The 22,661-nt window shown below is 35.5% G+C and overlaps 2 protein-coding genes and 1 pseudogene across 2 annotated transcripts; 2 read left to right on the top strand and 1 right to left on the bottom strand.

Moving 5' to 3' along the window:
- Window positions 1–202: 202 nt before the first annotated feature.
- Window positions 203–5,607, top strand: LOC132269485 (E3 ubiquitin-protein ligase RSL1-like; annotated as a pseudogene).
- A 1,060-nt stretch (window positions 5,608–6,667) lies between these two features.
- Window positions 6,668–8,099, top strand: LOC132269487 (protein RER1A-like). Its single transcript, XM_059770686.1, has 3 exons — window positions 6,668–7,511; window positions 7,615–7,774; window positions 7,890–8,099. Exons 1-3 carry the CDS (start codon window positions 7,324–7,326, stop codon window positions 7,923–7,925), a joined length of 384 nt encoding a protein of 127 aa, XP_059626669.1. The 5' UTR covers window positions 6,668–7,323; the 3' UTR covers window positions 7,926–8,099.
- Window positions 8,100–8,585: 486 nt separating this feature from the next.
- Window positions 8,586–22,598, bottom strand: LOC132269486 (protein ALP1-like). The gene is made up of 2 exons (XM_059770685.1): window positions 21,979–22,598; window positions 8,586–9,916 (listed from the first exon to the last, which is right to left on the bottom strand). The coding sequence occupies exons 1-2, from the start codon at window positions 22,106–22,108 to the stop codon at window positions 8,871–8,873; spliced, it is 1,176 nt and encodes a 391-aa protein (XP_059626668.1). The 5' UTR covers window positions 22,109–22,598; the 3' UTR covers window positions 8,586–8,870.
- Window positions 22,599–22,661: the final 63 nt, after the last annotated feature.

A 22,661-nucleotide genomic window follows, 5' to 3' on the forward strand; every position in this document is an offset into this window, starting at 1 on the left:
AAAATTTTGGATGAAGCTGGTTGCTATTGATCTGATATAAGGTCAAGCACCCACTTGGGCAACCCACCCGGGAGGTGCTCGGGTCCAGACGGGCTAGGCTGGCTCGACCCGATATTACTACAAATGCAAATTTAGGTGAAGAAAATGTTAGAGGAAGCTTATCCACACGGCACTAAAGGACCAATTGACCTGGCGGTATCACCCTTCCTGTTTTTTTTTTTTAAAAGTCAGAGTTCAAATGTGTGTGATTGCTTTAACTTCTTTTTTTTAAAAAAAAAAAACTTATCCACGGCTAGATCCGAATAAAAAAGCCCCGCTCCGGCTTGTTTTTCTTTTAGTAGAATTTTAGGTGTAAATAACATTGTTCTGTTTCCTTCTTTTTTCTTAATTTTCCTCTTTCGATCGGCCGGAAAGGGGTTTGGATAACTGAGATTGTATTAATGTGATTAATGTAAGTATTATTTACATTTTATTAGTTGTTATTATTCTTCATCTTCTTGTCTGTGGATTTAATTTCCCTTTCAATTCAATAAATTAACCTAATATTTGTTTCTTTGTGGATGGAAATATATATATGTATGCAACAACAGGGAAGAAATTAGCAACTTCATCATTCTCGTGAATGGACCTCATGAGAACAGTGCTCCTTTTGCAAGGTTTTTTCTTTTCTTTTTCTTTTTTTCTGATTCTTTCTTTTTCGGAAAAAAGCAACCTTTTTTATTTTATTTTAATAATCAACCCATTGATAATGCTTAACAGTTGTGGTTTTGAGTTGTACTTCTATGAATAATTATATTTATTATTTCTTGTTTTTCATGTTGTTGCCTATGGATTGGCTTGCCCTTTCAATTCAATGAACACAACTAATTTTGTTCGATTCCCGTGGATGGACTTAAGGACGGTTTTTTTTTTTAATTAATTGGCGTGGTTTAATTTTGAGATGTATTTCTATGAAGTATTATATTTTATTATTTGTTGTGGTTGTTCATGTATGTTATTGTTGTTTATTATGGACTGGATTGTCCTTGATTTCAATTCAATAAGCAGAATTAATTTTTTGTTTTGTTTCTTCATGTATACATACATGTACAGGTACACTGTTTCTTCAGCAAGGTTGGCAGTGGCTGGTTATTGTGGCTGATAAAATAATCATATATACAGTGCTTCGATGGATTGTGGCATTTGCTCTGGCAGCAATTTACGTGTTTGGGCCATTTATGTTACTGGAATTTCTATTACTAATCTTTTCCTTGCCTTGTATTTGTTGCATCGGCTTACAATATTTCTATCACCAATGGGAGGCTTTGATATCCACTCTCTTCCCCTATATTCCGAAGATGAATTCAAGCCCTTCATTCGCCAACTCCCAGAGTATTCTTTCTGGTTAGTATATATATACATATATATCAACCATGAGGTTTGATTCTTTAGCATTTTAAGTTCTGCTTAAAATTTTTGAATGGTGGATTTATATATAAATGTATAAAACAGAAATACTCTCTGAAACCTTTTTTGTTTTTGCTTTTTTGGTTCTTACAAAGTCTAAGCAAATGCACGCAAACAAATAATATTACTCCTAATACTTAACTTCTCCTTTGAAGAGAGAGATCATACCAATTTGGGCTATAACCATTTGTATTTGAACTTTTTTACCATTCATTTGGAATAGTAAACGTAGTAACCCGAGAAAAAGTTTTGACAAAAATTAAGAGAGGGTGGTTAAATTAAGATTCGGGTTCTGATCACCAGTAATAAAAAAGCAGAGCTCATTAATCAGCTGCTGCACAATCTCCATCTTTATTTTTTGAACAAAATTTAAGCTATGGCACGTTATGGTTAAATTATGAAACTATCATAAATTCCATTATGTAATTTTCTTTGAAATATGAAATTGATATTCATTATTGATTGTGTCATTTAATTAAAGCCATTATCTTTCTCTATCAATATTAACTTGCTCCATCATGTTTTTAATAGATGGGATATTACTCAACATTTTCAATTCAGTCTTACTAACCTTCTTTTCTGTGATACCATGTTTTCAGGGGCAATTGGATGGTGGCTTTCAGCATTGCCTTGTGTTTTGTCTTTTCCAACAAGTTGAAAGGGATAGATGATATGCTGTGGTATGCTCAACTTTTTTCCTTAATTTTGTGGGGCACAAGTGTCTTGGTGCGTCCTTTCAGGTCAATGATGAAATACAAATATCTCCCATTCAACTTCTGCAAGCCGATACGGTCAAAATTTAATTTCACTCTTAATTCCTTCTTTGCTTTTTCTTCTCCATTTCGTATATTTATTTATTTATTACTCTATTTGTTTCGGGTGATGGATGAACTATATTCCTTCATCACAACCATTAATTGCCTAATTCTGTCAGCTTTATTTGCTGCAAATGTCCAATAGTTAGAATTTTGTTCTTCTTTCATGGAAAAGTAGGATAAGTTTCTGGAGTTCCCTTGCAGCATTTACAATGTTTAAGAAACTTGTGTTTTCTGTTCAGTGCCATTTATCACAGCTTTCTAAAGTAATTGTGTTGTGTTGCGATCTTCCACTACCTAAAATGCAGATTGTTAGCATGTTCAGATCTGCAGAAGCTAGTAGTGTCAAGAATTTGTGCAATACTTGTGTCATCTGTTTAAAAGACACGGATGCTGGGCAGATGTTTGCAGTTGATGGTTGCATGCACTGCTTTTGCTTTTCTTGCATGAAGCAGCATGTGGAAATGAAGTTGCTTCGCAGGATGTTGCCTAAATGCCCTGAGGAAGGGTGTATTTCTGAACTCAAAATTGATAGCTGTAAAAAATTTTTGACACCTAAATTGATTCAGATTATGAGCCAACGCATCAGGGAAGCTTCAATTCCTGTTACCGAGAAAGTTTATTGCCATATCCCAAGTGCTCAGCATTGATGTCGAAAAATGAAGTTTTTGAATATTCTAAAAAAGCATTTGGCAGCGTTAGAAATGGAGTCAGGAAATGCACAAATTGTCAGGCTGACTTCTGTATCTATTGTAAGATTCATTGGCAAAGTAACATGACCTGCCAGAAGAATCAAAGTTAATGACTCTCGCCGCAAGGAATTTATGGCGTCAGTGTGAAAGGTGCAACCAAATGATTGAACTTGAGACAGGGTGCTACCACATGACTTGCAGGTGCTTAGCTAACGTATCCTAATTTACTCATCTTTGCTGCCTTGTTAATGTAGTCTTATGGATGATCTTGAATGCTTGTTCATGAAAAGGAACCAAAAATAATAATAATTTTATTTTATTTATTTATTTTTTTGATAAGTAACCAAAAATAATAATAATAATAATAATAATAATAATAAAGTCCAAATGTTAGATGTTGAATGATTCTTTAGATGTTTAACATTTGTAGTTTAAAACGGTTTACATTGTTTCAATTTTAAGGCACAGCTGCAGTCAAATTAGAATTTACATTGCAGCTTATTTTTTCTGACCATGCTGATATTAGTGTCATGCTTCTTTTTTACATAATTAGAAAGCATAGATTCTACTGTCTTCAAATGTTTGGCTCATTTGCTCCATGTTTCTCATTTTACACAATTAGAAAGTTGGGGACTTCCCTTTTCCTTTCTTTTTCATTATCATCTCTTTCTTTTTCAAATATAAGTTCCTGATTTATGTGAAACAATGTGGTAATTATTCATTACCTTAATCAATGTGAATATTTCAGTAAAAAGCAGAGTGGTTTTCCTAGTTTTTACATTTTATGTGCCATAATAAGAAAATTTAACAGACCTGAGGAAATTTTCTACATTTAGCGGTAAGCTGGTTAAAATTATATATATATATATATATATATATATATATATATATATATATTCTTTTCTAGGCTTGGTTTGGGAGCCAAGAAAAGTTTGTGCAAGGATTCACTTATACCTTGGCACAATGTTGCTCTTACTCCCATATATATGTCCATCATTTGTTAAAATGCCTTTTGTAACTTCAGAATGAATATATATATATATATATATATATATATATATATATATATATATATATATTTGATAGGTTCAGAATGAAAATAATGGTAATAAGAATATTTGGTAAGTAATATCTTGCTTATAATATCAACAGGGCAGTGGCCTGCGGTATTAGGCTCCTATTTTCCAAAGGGAGGTCAGGGGTTCAAGTTTCAGTGGAGGCATGTGTGTGTGAGTACCAACTAAAAAATGTATATATATATCTTGCTTATAATTTTTTTATCCGTTGTGAAAACAATTGTGTTTCATTCTCGGGTTGTTCTTGCAGATGTGGGTACGAATTATGCTATGACTGCTGAGCTGAGTGGAAGGAGAAGAAGGCCACATGTTCCTGCCAATTGTGGGACGAGGAATACATAGTGGATTATGAACATAAAGAAGAAGACTGGTTTGAGGATGACGATGATGGTTTTGATTATGATTCAGATGATTATTATTAACCTAGAAATTATCTCAAGGTCTCCACCTTTTCTTCTGTGAGGTTTTGATGGTCAGTATATAGCATTTTCTTTCATCTTCTCTCCTCCTCTGGTTGTGGTGGTGACTGGTGATGGACTTGCATATATCAAATGCAACAAACCTTTTTGCTTATAACTATCTTCCCTTTCTGGGTGCAGAATCTGGTTTCGGGTCCATGAGCATTTTATGTGAAATTCTATCTACGATCAGTATAATGTGCCAGATTCTGGATAATTAAAGGTATTTTCATTTTGTTGCGGCCAAACTCAGTTTCTAGATATAATGTTCACTGTTTTCATTTATTGTAGCCTTTGGTCCATACTTTCGTTTTCTTGTAGATTAAAAATTGTCCACATAGAAATGATATTCTCTATCCATCTCCTAGTTAAGTTTTAGACAAATTTGAGCAGCAAAAATACATCAATGTAGTCATGATTCATGAACATAGTCTATCAGAGACCGTCTAGTCCAATGGCATTCGCAGTGAATCAGTTGCTTATTCACACATTCATAACACGGTCTATCTGTTTTTATCATCCAATTAATTATCATTAGGATGTCAAGAAATGACATTATTCACACATATTCTATAATGTAGTGATAAATTTATTACTACTCATGAGTATGCTCTTAATGCAGGAGGATGGATTGTTGCCTGCCTCTACAGGTTCTATAAATCAAAAGCTGAAATAATTCATTTGCATGGCTTAGCGGAGCGAGCACGCGTTACTGATCCAATGTTAGAGTAATATGTTTGCAGTTCATGATGATTAGCAGGAGCAAATTGAGGGGAGAATTGCATTGCAGTGGCTGACCACGGTTCTGACTCTGCACTAATACCTGTACTATGTTTTCACCAGGGGTGGCAAATTACGACACGACACGAGTTAAAAGGGTTTGGGTTTGACATAAACGAATTTGGGCCATAAAATGATCGATACGATTAACCCATTTACTTAACCGTGTCGAGTTAGGGTTGAGGGGTTCAATCCGTACAACCTGTTATGACCCATTTAACTCAACATGTTATAATTATGAATATGACCTATGTAATATGTTACCTGTTTAAACTCAATTATTATGGATAGTTAAGTCATTTTAATATAAACCTTGCCTATAACTTATGATTTTTCTTTTTATTTTGAATATTTTGATTAATTATGACAATTTTTTCTATTATTTAGTATTTGATTAAATATTAAATGTCTCGTTTTGATAAACACGTCATTAAACGGGTTAACACGTTTACCTGTTTAATAAACGGGTTGGACTAATGTAGAGAATTTTTAACACGATTATTAAATGAGTTGGATTTGAATTTACCTATTTAGTATAATACCCTTATATCGACACGAACATGATTCATGAACACGAATTGTTACCCATAGTTTCCACCAACCATTGTATAATATATACCGGCTAAATTTTTTATTTTTTTCTTTGATCATTGTAGGTTAACTCTTTAGTGATTTTACCCTTTTACCTCAATTATTTTATTTGTTAAAAATGATAAAATATCTGTATTTGTCAAAATTTCCTATTGTTCCTCAATTTCTAGTACTTTTTAATAATAAAAAGGGTATTTTTGTCCATACGAATAAGATTATTTTATTTTATAATTTGGTGGCAATAACGACTTTTTCTCTTTAGTTGATGGGCACTTTGGAATTACCATGACGATCTTTTGGTACAAGGGGTTTTTTTTTTGTTTTTGTTGGATGACGTGAAATAACTCGTTTGCTCAGCTATTACTGGAGCAAAAAAACAAATGAAAATTGGAGGGGAAAAAATATGAGATAGAAGAGGGAAGATTTTTTTAGTTTACATATCATTTATGTTTAAAAAGAAATTATCAACTTTATTGAGATTTTTTATTTAATTCCTGATTTTATTTAAATGAAGGCATAAATAAAAATTTATGTTTTTTTTCCCGTGAAAACGAAAGCCAAAATAAGTAGTTTTATTTATTTAATGGGTCTTAGCAATTCACATCTTTAGCGCTCTGGTTAAACGGCTCAAAAATAAGTATGGTCACGAAATTAAAATGAAATTTCATCTTAACACGTGTTAAAAAATAAGAAGAAATAAATAAAAAATAATTAGATATTTATTTCATCTCAACTTATTTTTTTATTATTATTAATTTTCATTCTTGCTTGACTGATAAGAAACTCACATATCCTAAGTAAATTAGGAAAGTAGAATAGTCTAGGAAAGTAGAATAGTTCAAATATGGACGCATCCACTAGTAACTCTTCCATCTCTTTCCTTCTTTTTACTTAATTTTCGTCTTTCGATCGGCGGCAACGAAATTAAGGGGCTCGCATAACCTGAGATTGTTTAATCGATATCGGCTTATTAATGTAATTATTTAAATTTTATTACTTATTGTTCTTCATCTTCTTGTTTGTGGATTGAATTGCCCTTTCAAATTTTCACTTCAATAAATTAACCTAATGTTTGTTTCTTTCGTGAATGGATACATAAATTATATATGCAACAGGGAACAACAAGTTACTAACGTTACTATTCTCCTTAATGCACCTCATCACGACAGTGCTGCTGCTAGTTGGGTTTTTTTTTTTTTTTTTTTTTTTTTTTTTTTTTTTTTTTTTTTTTTTGTATGTTAATTGAGGCTTATGGGTTGAATTGCCCTTAATTTCAATTCAATAACCACAACTAATTTTATTCTGTTTGGTTTTTTCATATATATATATATATAGGTACACTGTTTCTTTAGCAAGGTCGGCAGTGCCTGGTTATTGTGGCGGTCTTAAGCGATGGTGGTGGGATAAAATAACGAAAAACAGAAAGCAGCGATGGATTGTGGCATTAGCTTTGGCATCGGTTTACATGTTTCAGGCCATTTATGTTGGTGGAATTTCTACTACTAACCTTCTCGTTCCCATATATTCGTTGTTTCCGTTTGCACCAGTACTTCTGCGGCCAAATGGAGCGCTCCATTCCAAGGATTCTCTTCCGGTGTATTCCTCCGACGAGTTCAAGCCCTTCATTCCCAAACTCCCAGAGTGTACCTTCTGGTTGGTGTATATATATATATACTTTCTGAAAACTCAATTATCTGAAAATAGTTTTATGTTTTCCGAATTCTTGGAGATGAGTCTTAACCTTTCACCTTTTTAGGTGCATTTGGATGGTGACTTTCACCGTTGCCTTGATGTCGTCTTTCTCGTGGCATGCTCAATTTTTTGCCTTCGTTTTGTGCGGCGGCATTCCGGTGTTGGGGCCTCCTATTAGGTCGATGATGAAACACAAGCATCTCCAATTCAACTTCTGCAACCTGGTAGAGTGCTAAAAACCTTTTTTTTTTTTTTAATGTATATTTTGTAGTAATCTACTTGTTTAATTGTCTTCTGACAAAATTGATAATTAATGAAATTAACTTAATTAATTCTCAGGTATACAAAAAGAAGAAAACGAAGAAGCATGAGTAGCAGTGGTTGTGGTGTTCATTGGCAGCTGTTACAGAGCCTCCCTGGATGGTGCAAACATTTGACGATTTTGAAATTTTACAATTGAACAAATAAATCATGTAATAATATTCATAAAGTTGTAAGCATTTATGTTTTTGGATATTTCCATTTTAATCTAACACATTTAATTTTAAATGTATATGGATTGTTTTTTATTTTGTCTATTGACATGTTCAGTTTATTGGGTGTGGATAGTTTTCATATTGTCTATTTATGCAACCAAAAAGCTCATCGCAGTCTGCAAGAAGTGTGATCAACTCAACACAATGTGAGCTTTTTGAATCAAAATATCAAACTATAAGCACATCCATTACTTTCAAACTATAAGCACATCCATTACTTTCAACTAGTAGGTGGATGATTGCAAAGAATGTAAAATTTCAACACACCTGAGAGATCTCAGCTTCCCTAGCCTCCTATAGCCTTCCACCTGCATCGTATTCAAATCCCGAAAAGCCCGAGAATGAAGCACAGTAGTAGCTTCCTTTCCGTGGCCTTCTTCACCTGCATGTAATCTATTTCTGAAAAAGCTTTAAAGGGGTCAGGGACCATTGTGAAATATTTCCTCCCGCGCACATAAAACGCCACAAAAATGTACAAGAAAGTTCACAAACAAGAAGAGACTCAAAATGTTCAAATGAATTATAACTAGATTGGTCCAAATCTCTCTAGCAATTATAAAAACAAGCCTCAGAATTCTCAAAAGAAATTCAATTTTTGATGTATAATCAATCTCTCACTCTCTGAGCCTTTACGCTACAAACTAACTGGCAATGCCTAGCAAAGAACCATCTTATCCAACTTATTTACAGTCTAGAATCAAGTCTGTAACTCTGTATAGCTGACTTTCATCTTAAATTTCTTTTCCGCAATATCCTGTCTCAAGCTCTTCGAACTTTATAATAGTCAAACCGGCAGCCTTCCAGCCAGGTAGAGAGACAGTTTATCCCTCAAAACGAAAGCAGTCTTGTCGAAAGATTCGCAAATCTCCGGCGGATAATTTACATCATGGTGGTGAGACAAAGGCAGCTCATCCAGCACCTCATCTTCCATGTCAATAACAATATTATGAAGAATGCAGCACACAAGGATAATCCTTGGCAACCTATGCTTATCAGGTCTCCACATCACTCCTTGAATTATCTTCCACATGTCCTTCAACCTTGTCAATGCCCTCTGTGCCACCACCCGAGTTGCGAAATGCCGCTTATTGAACTCAGCTCTGGACTCTGAAAGTTCTCTGCCTTGATAAGGGGTGACAAGCCAAGGCAGTAGGGGAAAGCCTGAATCCCCAACTATATATTCCCTTAATTCTGTTCCTTCAGTAAACTTCATTCTGTTCCCGTTTAACCTCTCTTCTTTCTCACAAAGATTGTAGAAATTTGAGTTTTGTAGGACCGAGGAGTCGTTCATTTTCCCTGGCCATCCAGCGACAATGTCCCGGAACCTCATCTCAGGGTCCACAATTGCCTGCAAGATCATGCTGTGTTTCTTTGCACGATCAAGCCACACATTGTTTGCCAGGTCAGATTGAGGCAATAACATCGTGATATGAGTTGTGTCGATCGCACCACAACAATTCGGAAGGCCTCGCATTTTCTCAAACTTGGATTTTATGTCTGTCATTTCTTGTTCCGTGGAAGGCCACTGCAGGTGGCAAAGCCCTCTTTCTTCCATGGCCTCCACAAAACGCCAGGTCACTTGAGATACAGTTGAGTGATTTGTGCCAAATGAATCAGCAACTGTTATTAGTGAATCACCAGAACATAGCCTTCTTAAAGCTATAGCTACTTGATCATTAAAACACAACGGCCTGCCATTTAAAAACATGAAGTTTGCTTGCTTGGCCGTCATATGCTCCCTCACGAGTGAACAGATATAGTCGAAAGTTTTTCTGGATATCCTAAACACAGATTCGAACTTATTTAAACCCTTCACTGAAGATAAAGGACCTGCAGAGAGGAGGAAAACAAAGATGTTAAGCATTCTTAAAAAGTAAAAAGTTCATTCTTGAGGGTTTGAGCCTTTTGTTTTCCTGATAAGAATTTTTAAAACTTTTCCCTGAGAAACAACCAGGATGAAACCTCAACCATTTTCAAGAAAAAGATTTAACACCAGATAGTACTTGAAAAGGAGGCAAAAAAGAATAAGAAGAAGAAAACAACTTTTCATTCAGCCTTTTGCTAAAATCCCCAAGCCAAAATCCATTAAACAAATTGAAAAAGATCCAAGTAAGATTTGGTTTCTATTATTTAAAGATGCTAGGATGTGATGGTTCCAGCTTAATACAGCTTAATAGTACCACAAAATTTGATTAAGATTCACCATCTAGTTTACTCTACTCAAAATTGAAGATGCTTAAAAAAAACAAAAAAAAAAAAAAAAAAAAGGAAAGGAAAAAAAGATAACCAAGTGGTATCTGAAAGAAAAAGTGTTTTTACAAACCTAATTTGTGTTTCTAAAAATTTTGACCCAAAATATATAACTTCTCTGTCATAAATAAAACAAATTTACAACTTGAAACACCCGTTCAAGGTACTAAGGTGATGGTTTTGTGATTTTAAAATTCAATTTCAATGGAATTTGTACTACAAAGGAATTTTGACCTAAAACTCAATTTCAATGGAATTTGTACTACAAATTTACAAAGTGACACCGTCTAATGTTGACTAATAATGCAATAGATGGCTGAAACACCCATTCAAGGTGCTAAGGTGGTGGTTTTGTGATTTTAAACTTTTCATAGATTTTAGACATCATCTTTACAACTACTAAGAATGCACAATATAGTTTCCCAGTGATACAATTATGCACTAGAGAGGTCATTGCTCTCTACAAAATGTTTACACTACAAGATAACAAAAATAATCATAGTCGTCGAGCAGTGTTTCCAAATTGGCTACAAAGGGAGGGTTTAAATTTACTAAAAACCCCTAAAAAAGTGTAAATACTACTAATAAATGTGAGATTGTCTATTTTCAGGTAGTAAGTTATTTCCAGCAAAATTTTCTGTGAGTAGAGAAAAATGAATGAGAGTATTGATTTCATCCTACTGTTAAAACAGATTCAAGAAATTAAATGACATACAGGATGAAACCTTATGTTCCAAGAGATGTGAATGGTAATACAAGAAGGCAATTTTAAATTCAAGGGCAAGCACTTTGAGCAAAAGAATGCCAGAGATTTACCGAGGAAAAAAAAAAAAGAAAAGAATGCCAGAAGTTAGGTCAATGTCCAGTCCATCCCTCCTACCACCCCAACAGGCAGGACAAACCCTAGTTAACAACTTCAGTCTGGAAGTACTCTGAGACCAGGAGTTTTGTAGCTCAGGTGGTATGTCCTTCTCCTTTCCTGGGAAGGAGCAGGGTTCAAGTCCTAGTAGAGGGACATGGGTAGCAGGTGTGTGCGGAAAGATGGCTACTCCTAGTTTCATAACAACCCCATTCCCATTCCCATTCCCATTCCCATCCCTCCCACCCCCAACCCCTAAATCAAAAAAAAACATATAGGAAGTGATCAGAGAAACAAAGCCATCTAATAAAAATAGTGATTCCGTGAATTGTTCTAATTTCTTGGTTTACGAAAAACTAAAAGGTATTGGAGTTGGTATGATGATACACAAAACATACTGGTTAATCCCTACATATTTTAAACAACCACCATTAACATTAAATTTAAAAATACAATCAAAACAAAAATGAAAGCAACAAACAGAAGGTTCAGTACATGAATGTTCATGACAGCAATAGAAATTCATAGCACAAAGAGAAAAATATTAAAAGAGAAACAAATAGAGAGAGAAAATTACAGAGACAAAAGTGTACATACAATAGACATTTTAATAAGGATGTACAGAGGAAAAAGGGTTAAAGGACCTCCAATTAGATGCTAAAACTAGTGCACACTAGAACTGGAACCTAGAGAATATTTCCTTCATTTTTCTTGATAAGTCAGAATATCTACAGATTTTAAGTGCCAGAGTCCTCCATTTCTAGACACAACAGATAGTAGAATGACCACTTCTTTTAGGTTGCTCCTTTTGATACCTTGTATTTGTGTTGGGCTACCAACACTGATTATACTGTTATTAGTTATTACATAGTGCAGATATTATAAACTATCATAGATGTGTTTCCATCACACTGCAACCAAAAGTGCTTTAAAACTTTCTGGTAAATCAATTCGGAACTGGGTCGCATGTACGATTAGCTGTAAGTGCATTCTAAGAAAATATACGTGGAACTTTATGAGCTCAATGACATGAAACAAAAAAAAAATTAGGAACTAGCTCGCTAAAATTTACCATTATCCAATGTCCTTAAACCTGGAGAGACTCGACAAATTTACCAAAGGCAAGCATATGAGATTGTGAATTCACAAATAAAGCTGGTTTCACATTAAATCATTTCAAACAACCATTGCGCATCTAAATATGCTTTACAAAAAAAATTATTTTTCTTGTTGCCTTGAAACTAAAAAAAAAATCCATTACTCAACCCACACCTAAATTGGGTGCTGGTAGGGGAAGACTGGAGACAAACTTCACTTCTGCTAATTTTTTGTACAAAGTGACTGCTCTTTAGATTTATTCTTTTACACAAGAAGTCGCCTTCCTCAGTCCACAGTTTATCATTCCCTTAAAACCTCATGCTGCCAAATGTGAGAATGAAAGTTCGAGTTTAAGAGCAGCGACTTTGTGCAAATGTTAGCAAATGTTAGGTTTGTATACAATTCACCTCTTAGGACCCTTGTTTAATGGATCAACAATAAGTAGTGTTTTTTCTTTTAGTCTCAAAACACCATTTCCTCATCAGGTGGCAGAACAAGTTTCATTAGAATCCATACTTCCATTTGTCTGCTTCAAACAATCAAAGAAATTTGTTATTTTTCAAACTGTTCATTTTAATTTACAGCAAAGGCTTTCAATCAATATGATTGATCTTAAGCCAAGGAGCAGCCCTCCCGCTTTCGTTTTTTCCTTTTATTAAAACTGCACCTACATACCCAGCATACACATCCCTAATCAAATATCAATGACAAGATTCTAACCTTCTTTTTGGATTACTCCGCATACTTTCAAACTTGCCTATACTGAGCATTACTCCAATACACATTAATGCTAACGTGAAGTAAACCTCGTAATAAGCACATGACGTAAACCTCATAACACAACACATCAATAACTTCTCTTAAATATTTTAGTATCAACTGCATATGTGCAGGAACAGTACGAGATTTTCTGGTATTTATTTCTAAGCACTCGGGTCACTCCAACTAATTACCCTCCTAAATATTCATCCATCTATATCTTCTTGATCTTATAACAGAACTCAAATAAATCTGTACACCTATTTCATATCCAGTAATCTTATCTTCATCCTCACTACAAGCATCATATATGCAATTCATCAATAATTGGATGGCACACAAACATAAGAAAGAGGCCTGAAATTACTTCATTTAATATTCTCCTTTCATCAACTAGACATGAAGCAGATTTATTCGAGGTCTCAAAAGCTTCTCCATTGCACATAATTTAAGGTGAATTTTGAAAAGCTTGGATATCGTCTTTCTGCTCCCCATGTTTATATTATGACACAGTTACCAAATAAGAGGTGTAAGATAATAGCTACTATGCTTCCTATTGTTGCTACCTGTGTATAATAGTTGCCAGTACCCATTGTAAATTGGATATACACAGGGTAGTGCATTTTTACTCCCTGTAGTTCCATGTGGTTGCCAACCATGTCAACATTCTCCTGATGTGAAAAAAATGAATCTCTTTTCAAGTTGACAGGTAAAACAGTTTCTGCTAATTACTAGCAATTTCTTACTTTACCAAGATGTAGATCCAAAATTCCATGATAGAGATTCATGTGTAGTCCCTATTTATTTAGCATATACCAATAGATTTTGTACAGCAAGAAATCTTTTCTTTTATGAAATTGGAGGAAACCCTTTACTTTTATTTATTCTGAGCAGGTCCAGCCAAATCATAGATTTGACACCACAAATATGTTAGATGGCAGCTTTCAGTTGTGTCCTTATCTCATATCAAATGAGAATGCTAACAGACGAGAGACAGAAAACAGGTACTGAGAGGGTTTAGAGAAAAACGGATTTTGTCCAATTAACTTGACTAGCATATCCTGGGTAGGGCACTTTCAGACTTGCATCTTTGTCCTTTAGTGGAAGAATCAGACCATGGTTCTACAGGCAACAAGTGTAAATATAAATGAGAAAGCACAGGAAATTGTTCTCTTAGAAATTGAGAAACTTGAGATAACATTGGTGAAGTCAATAGAGTTGAAATTGTCAAAAGAACCGACGTGCACAACCAGGAATTTGATCAAGGCATCAAATTCCATCACTACCACAATAAAAATTCAGCAGAACAGACATTATATTCATGGCATGTGATCCTTTTCAGGTTTTCTTGAAATAATAAAATTGAATATGTAAAATATCATTTTAAGACAACTGCCAATTTCCAAATGGCTCTGCTCTCTTTCACACCCTTTTCCCGCCCAAGGAAGCGCATGGGCCTAATTTGGATTCGATAAAACTCTCATCTTAAGCTTTTTAATAGGCTTCACTTTGACATATTTCTTCATTGAAATTATATACATATAAGTGAATTTGGTCAATCAAATATAAGGTGACAAACAAACAGGCCTAACATGTTTGTGATAAGTTATAACCATAACACATGCTTTATTTTGCAGAATTTACTAAAGAAAGGGCATGAAGGAACAAAATCATCAACTGGAACACTATCTTTGATTTAATTAGAACATGGGAGGCTTAAGTGTGCTTATATTATGTAGCAGAGCCAAAGATATCATGGATGAATGTACCGGATATTTTTCTCAATGAATGGCAAGTTTCACCAACAATAATTTCTTGAGGATGGATCTAAAGATGTCTTAATCCATGGCTACACTAAGAATATGTAAACACTAACATGAAGAAAACAATTCTGAAGTGAACTCCAACTATAGATGATTGTCCTGTCATGCATAAAAAAAATTAATATCATTATCTCCATTTAAATGGCTCATTTCACAAATGTAAATATCACAGCTTCAGAAACGAACATGGTGGTGTTCTTATTTTAAAAATCTAAGTTAATGTAAGTTCTTATTTCAAAATTTTAAGTTAATGCTGTGCGAACTGAATGAGAAAACAAATTCAAGGCTCGAGCATTTTTGCATTCCCCTCCAGCACCTAAAAGTCCCAAGGACCAAAATATTTTTTTCAGTAGTCCAAGGACCAATTAACAACCAGCTAAACCAAACCTCTCAACAGCACTAAACAAGGTGGTTCAAATTATCGTACAAAGTTAATAGTCTCTTTCTCTGTACTACATGGCCCATATTAAAACTCACCAATAATATTAGGTCGGGGACCTTGCAATAAAAAAGAACCCCCTATGCCTTGAAGCCAGAAAACATCCTTAAGAACTCAATCAAATGTGTCTGGAGGAAGTACAAATATTGAGTTAGACATTAATTAACCTAAAATTTAATTCTTTTTATGCAGTAAAGTTGCCGTAAGTGGAAGCGATAAATTTGTTCACAAGGAATAGTTTACTTTGAGTCCACAAAATAAGTGTTTCGAATCCACAAAACGAAGAGATAATTAAGAGAAATATGATATATTATTAATAATTAAATGAATGATTCTGATATCTGTATTACACATATTTATAATGAAAAAAAACCCTAATCGATAAGAAAACTAACTGCAACTTGAATCCTTATGACACAAGGAAACCTAATCTTGAAAGGATACTAATACCCGAAAATAAGCCTAAAAATAAAATCTCTCTAAAAATTCTAAAAAAATAGAGAAAGAAACCTAATAAAATAAAACTACTAAATATAAAATATGAATGCAATCCGAGTTCGTTTAGACAATGAACAAAAAACCCGAAATATTCAACGGGCTTTTTCCGGACTGAAAAACCCTGTTTGAGGCCCTAAACGATGGTATTTCGCCGAAAAGCACGTTACATCTCGACATAGCCATGTGTCTTGTTCATTGGGCCGTTTCCAGTAAAAAAACTCTCATGTCAGGTAAAAAACGCACACTTCGGGATCAGCCCAGAAAATCTGTTAGCATGCTCGTTTGGCCCCTGGTGGTCCAAACGGGCCATAAAGGCTTCAGTAATCAGTTCTACATCAGTCTCCCCTGTTTGAAAAGAACTCGTCCTCGAGTTAAGACTGAAAGAACGCTCTGGCAAAAAATACTCAAATAAATCCGAAACATTAAATGTACGAGAAATAGTCATGTCTTCGGGAAGCTCAATAACATAAGCATTATTGTTAATCTTCTTCAGAATCTGATAAGACACATATTTCTTGTTCTTTAATTTGTTATAGGTACCAATAGGAAACCTCTTCTTGCATAAAAACACCATAACTAAATCTCCTTCTTGAAAGACTTTCTTTCTCTTCTTCTTGTCTGCTGCTTCCTTGTATTTTGCATTAGCTTGTTCAAGATGCGTTCGAACCTCACCCTGAATGGCTTGGATGCGATCTGTCATATGTTCTGTAGCAACACTTTTATCCAGGCAGCTTCGGAAGTGGGACCAAATCCAACGCATGCTTCGGCGGATGACAGTAAACAATAGCAAAAGGTGACTTGCCCGTTGACCGATTAACCATGATATTGTATGAAAATTCTGCATGTGAAAACGCAAGATCCCACTGTTTTGGTTTCTTACCAGAAATACAATGAATCAAATTGCCCAAAGTCCGATTAACCACCTCTGCTTGACCATCAGATTGCGGATGACTAGTACTACTGAAATTCAAAGATGTATCAAAACGCCTCCACAAAGTCCTCCAAAAATGGGATAGGAATTTGGTGTCCCTATCTGAAGTGATGGACTTAGGAACTCCATGAAAACGAACAACTTCCTTGAAGAACAGATTTGCAACATGTGTAGCATCAGAATTCTTCTTATAAGCTATGAAGTGAGCCATCTTTGAATAACGATCAACATACAAAAACTGAATCTGCCCTTCGTTGAGTGCATGGAAGTCCTAGGACAAAGTCCATGGACAAATCCTCCCAAGGAGAATCTGGTGTAGGAAGAGGGATATAAAGACTAGTGTTTTGAGACTGACCTTTAGCAGATTGACAAATTGGACACTATCGTACATGGCTGCCAACATCCCTCTTGAGTTGTGCCCAATAATATTGCTTTTCAACCAAGACTATGGTCTTATATCGACCAAGATGTCCACCTAGACCACCACCATGTAATTCATGAATAATCTGCTTACGAAGGGAACTCCTCGGAATACAAAGCTGATTACTATGAAATCCCTCCTGTATATGCATACTCTCAGTAACCTGTCCAGTCTGACACTTAGCCCAGAATTCCTTGAAGTCATCATCTTCCCTATACAACTCCTTCAAACAATCAAAACCCACAACTTCAGCTCGCAAAGTCACCAAGAGTGCTGCTCTTCAGCTAGTGCATCAGCGACTCTGTTTTGCTGGCTTGATTTATGCTTTAATGAGAAGGTAAATCGCTGTAGAAAAGAAACCCATCTGGCATGCATCCTGTTAATATTATTCTGACAGTTGATGAACTTCAAAGCCTGATGATCAGTGTAAATAACAAACTCTCTCTACACTAGATAATGTTCCTAAACCTTCAATGCACGTACCACTGAATAGAACTCAAGCTCATAGGTAGTCCGTTTATTCCTCGCATCACTATATAACACAATTGGTCTGCCCTCTTGGGATAGAACAACACCAACTCCGACATCTGAGACATCACACTCAACCTCAAACAATTTCTTAAAGCTCGGCAATGCTAGAATAGGTGCATTGGACTATTTTTCTTTTATTAGCGCAACTTCTTCGCCACATTTAAATTTATCCTTCTTCATGCATTCTGTAATAGGAGCAACAATGCTGCTGAAATTTCTAATAAATCTCCGATAAAACGTTGCTAAACCATGAAAACTGCGCACATCGCCTACTATTTTTGGCGTGGGCCATTCTCGAATGGCCCGAACTTTTTCCTCATCAACCCGAATGCCTTCAGCACTCACCACAAAACCCAGAAACAGTAAACCGTTGGTCATAAAAGTGCACTTCTTCAGATTGATATACAACTTGTTTGCCTCCAAAACTGTCAGTACCTCCCTCAAGTGTGATCGATGCTCCATATTTGACTAACTATAAATCAGAATATCATCAAAATAGACAACAACGAATCTGCCAATAAAAGGTTTCAATACCTGATTCATAAGCCTTAAAAAAGTGCTTGGAGTATTAGACAACCCAAACGGCATCACTAACCATTCATACAGACCTTCCTTAGTCTTGAAAACAGTCTTCCATTCGTCCCCTGGTCGGATATGAATTTGGTGGTAGCCGCTTCATCAATTTTTGAAAAGAGTTTTGAACCAGCCAGCATATCCAACATATCATCTAACCGTGGAATAGGAAATATGTACTTGATGGTGATCTTGTTGATGGCTCTGCTGTCGATACACATACGCCAACTACCATCCTTCTTTGGTACTAACAAAGCTAGAACAGCACACGAACTCATACTCTCTCTCACCATACCCTTCTGAACCAACTCCTTCACTTGGTCCTGCAGAATCTGACACTCCTTTGGGCTCATGCGATAGTGCGGTAAATGCGGCAGACTAGCACCAGGCATAAGATCTATGTGGTGCTGAATATCTCACATAAGAGGTAGACCACTAGGCAACTTGTCTGGAATAATCTCCTAAAACTCTTCAAGTATGGGTTGTAACACTGTTGGAATAGTAAAAGGAGAATGAGACACCTTTTCTCCAACCACCTGCGCCAAAAGTTGTCCGGACTTCTTAGCCTCCTCCAAAAATTGCTACTCACTGCCGATTTAGAACTGATTTTCCCTTGGCTTGTGAAACCTTGGAAAAATCCCCTTTGGTCATAGGATCCAACACAATCTTCTGCCCTCCTTTATCAAACATGTGAACATTATCTCTGCCCTTATGAGTGGCGTTTACGTCACACTGCCATGGTCTGCCCAGAATCAAGTGACAAGCATTCATATCAACAACATCGCACAACGCCTCATCAATATACTTATTCCCAATAGAAAAGGAAACCCAGTAGATATCTGTAACCCTTATTTCTGCTCCTTTTTTAATCCAGCCAATTTTTTAAGGACTCGGATGCTTCTCTGTTTTCAGCCCTAACTTCTGGACCATTGACCTTGACACAGTATTCTCGCTACTGCCACTATCAATAATATCATCACAGACTTTCTTATTGACAGTGCACTATGTCCGGAATATATTGTGCCACTGTGGATACTCTTCCGTTTTCGGGGCAAGTAACAACCTTCGCACAACTAGAGAATATGAGAGTAGATCCCCCTTATCTTCTCCGGTCACCTCTTCCTTATCGTATAAAGGAAACCCTTCAGCATCTTCTCTATCTTGATCCTCCTCACCCCCAGGCTCTATTAAATTGACTGAGCGCCTTTAGGGACATTCATTAGATCGATGTCCTGGCTGCCCGCATCGATAACACTTAATGGGATTTGGACAACTGTAGGGATTATTTTTTAATGTATCCCGACTTGCTATGGGAGTTATTTCGGTCTTCTTTGGCTAAGTACTGGTGCTAGTTGAATCAGGTACTGCTGGAACGGAAGGTTGAGAATACATGGGTTGTTTTGCTTTGTTCGTCGCTGAACGCGTCAAATCAAAATAATTCCTGGAGCCAGCCGGTGTTTTCATCATTATGTTCATCTACCAACAGACCAGGAAAAGACAAGGCTCTGATACCAACTGACATAAGCGGAAGCGATAAATTTGTTCACATGAAACAATTTACTTTGAGTCCACAAAGTAGGTATTTTGAATCCATAAAACGAAGAGATAATCAAGAGAAACTTGATATATTATTGCTAATTGAATGAATAATTCTGATCTTTGTCTTACATATATTTATAATGAAAGAAAACCCTAATCCATAAGGAAACTAACTGCAACTTGAATCCATATAACATAAGGAAACCTAATCCCGAAAAGATACTAATACCCAAAAATAAGCCTAAAAATAGAGTTTCTCTAAAAATTCTGAAAAAATAAAGAAAGAAACCTAATAAAATAAAACTAGTAAATATAAAATATGAATGCAATTCGAGTTCATTTAAACAACGAACAAAAATTCCAAAATATTCGACAAGCTTCTTTCGGACCGAAAAACCCCGTTTTTAGGGTATTTCGCCGAAAAGCGCATTACATCATAGCATAGCTGTGTGTCTTGTTCATTGGGCCATTTCCAGTCAAAAAACTCTCTTGTCGGGTAAAAAACGCACATTTCGGGATCAGCCCAGAAAATTGTCAGCATGCCCGTTTGGCCCGAGCCATAGAGGCTTCAACAATCAGTTCTACATCAAGAGTTGATCTAGAATCTAGAAAACTTGAATCACTACCTGCTAGTTTGACTTTGATTGCTATAGGAAAATTGGAAGGGAAATTCCAAAAGTCATTCTATAAGTTCTACAAAGAACTTCCTTCTGGACTCCAAATATTTCCAAGATCAATGGACTAGATTATACAAGAATAGAGTAGTTAAATTTCGAGATTCATTAAGCAGTTGCTGAGAAACTTTGTTCTCTGGCTAAAATGGCACTGGCACTTCCATGTAAAAGTAAAAATCTGCCAAATCATCATAAAAATCCAATACCTCAAGTCTTCATTTCTCTATATTCCAATATATCAATTTAAGTATCACACAAGTCAGTTCCAATGTCTAAAACATATCTTGTTCTTTTCATCACTGATATCAAGAAATAGAATAGGAACAATAAACGGATTGAATGAGTTTAAACTAGACCCTTGTGATCCACTAATTCTAATAGATATTTTCCACTTAAAAGGAAACGAAAATCACGCATCATCTCCAAAGTTAGGAGTAATATTAACAGTGCCTGAAATATCAGCAGATGAACAATTTACCCCAAAGAGACAGGAACTATGCAACAGAAATTGTCTTCCTTATGATGAGCTACTGCTTTTAGTAATCCGATTCCAGAATATCACACTACTAGCAGTCTAACGCATGTCAAGAACTGCTCAGAATCATATCCATTTGCAACTTAAAAGGTAAGGCAATTTGACAATCCAATTCATTTTACTAATTTTCTCAGTCACAGCATTCATTATATTTCCCGATAGCTTACAAGAAAAGAAGACACTACAACCCAAATTTATACACATTACGGACTCGCTTATGTTTCTCAAGCACGAATCCTCCTCACACATTAATAATACAAGAGAAGAGAATTCAAAATGTTATTTCAAATCATCCAACATCGGTATTTTAATTGTTTAATAGTAAAGTTATCTTGTTAAAGAATATATTATTGATCTCAAATATCATGGCTGCCCCAAAAACACCTAAGCAAATCAGTAGTATCACAATGCAGACATCCCAACCATTAGATCTCCTTTTGAAAAACACAAAACGAGACACTCTTCATGACCTCCCCGAACTTATGTCGAGGACACGAACTCTGGACATTGTCAATGACCCAATACCCTTTTTATCTCAGATTTTTTTATTATTACAAGCCGATGAACAAACATATAATAAATTAAGATAATGTCACACTTTTGTGGCCCTCATATAATAAACAAAGTAAACCAAAATGATTGGTTAAAACTTAGAAGGACGACTCAGTAGTAGCAGAAAATGGTAGATTAGGGATCTTTCTTTTATGTAACCAAATGTAATTTTAATGAATCAACATATAACTTCATTCAAAGGTAAAGTAGAAAAACAATCAAATTAACTAAGAATTAAATCAAACCCATTGATCAAACACATACCCATCGAACACCAAGTGATCAAGAAGAGCAATCAATATCAGTATATTATAAAGATTATATATACACACAACTAACAATATCAAAACCAACATATCAGAAATATATATAATACAGAAATAACAATCTGAAAGAAAGTATATATATACCAGAAATTCTCTTGGAGAACACATCCCACCAATCTACAGAGCCCTCCTCTGAAGACCCAGAAGCAGACGCGTTGTGTTCAACCTTCTTCTCTATCTTCCTCTTCTTCTTGTACCCTCTTACAGGACCCATCACCACACAAAAACCCAATTGAATTGAAACCCAGAAACCCCACTAACTCTAAACAATCAGAATCAAAGAAACTTGGTTAGAATTCACAGAACAACACGAGATTGAAGAGCATGGTCACAACAAAGATCATGAGGCAAGTGTTGGAAGGAAAACATGCAAGAGGTCTTATGTGGAGACATATAGATGGTTGTGTTTGCAGTGTGTGTGTGTGTTTTGGGTGGGGGGTGTGTGTTTTTGTGGTGTTTGAAGCATGCAAAACGAGGAGTAAATGAAATTAGGAGGGATAGAGATGCTTTTCGGGTTAAGTGAGGAGAAATCTATGTAGAACATGTGGGTTGGTGTTGGTTTAAGACAATGTGGCCAGCCAAATGAGGAGAGATAGACATTAGTACTCGAGTCTCTCTCTCTCTACATGTTTTTAGATTTCAGAGCTTAGAGAGAGAGAAGTTCGAGCTTCATGTTTGCTTAAATTGTTTGGAAGTTCTCTTCTTTTCGCTTATATTATTATAAAAAGGACTTCAAAGGAAAAAATAAAATTAAAATAAGTAACAAC

This window comes from Cornus florida, unplaced genomic scaffold (assembly GCF_030987335.1).
Source record: "Cornus florida cultivar Cherokee Brave unplaced genomic scaffold, ASM3098733v1 CherokeeBrave_3.0.0_Hap2_Chr08, whole genome shotgun sequence".
NCBI lineage: Eukaryota > Viridiplantae > Streptophyta > Magnoliopsida > Cornales > Cornaceae > Cornus > Cornus florida.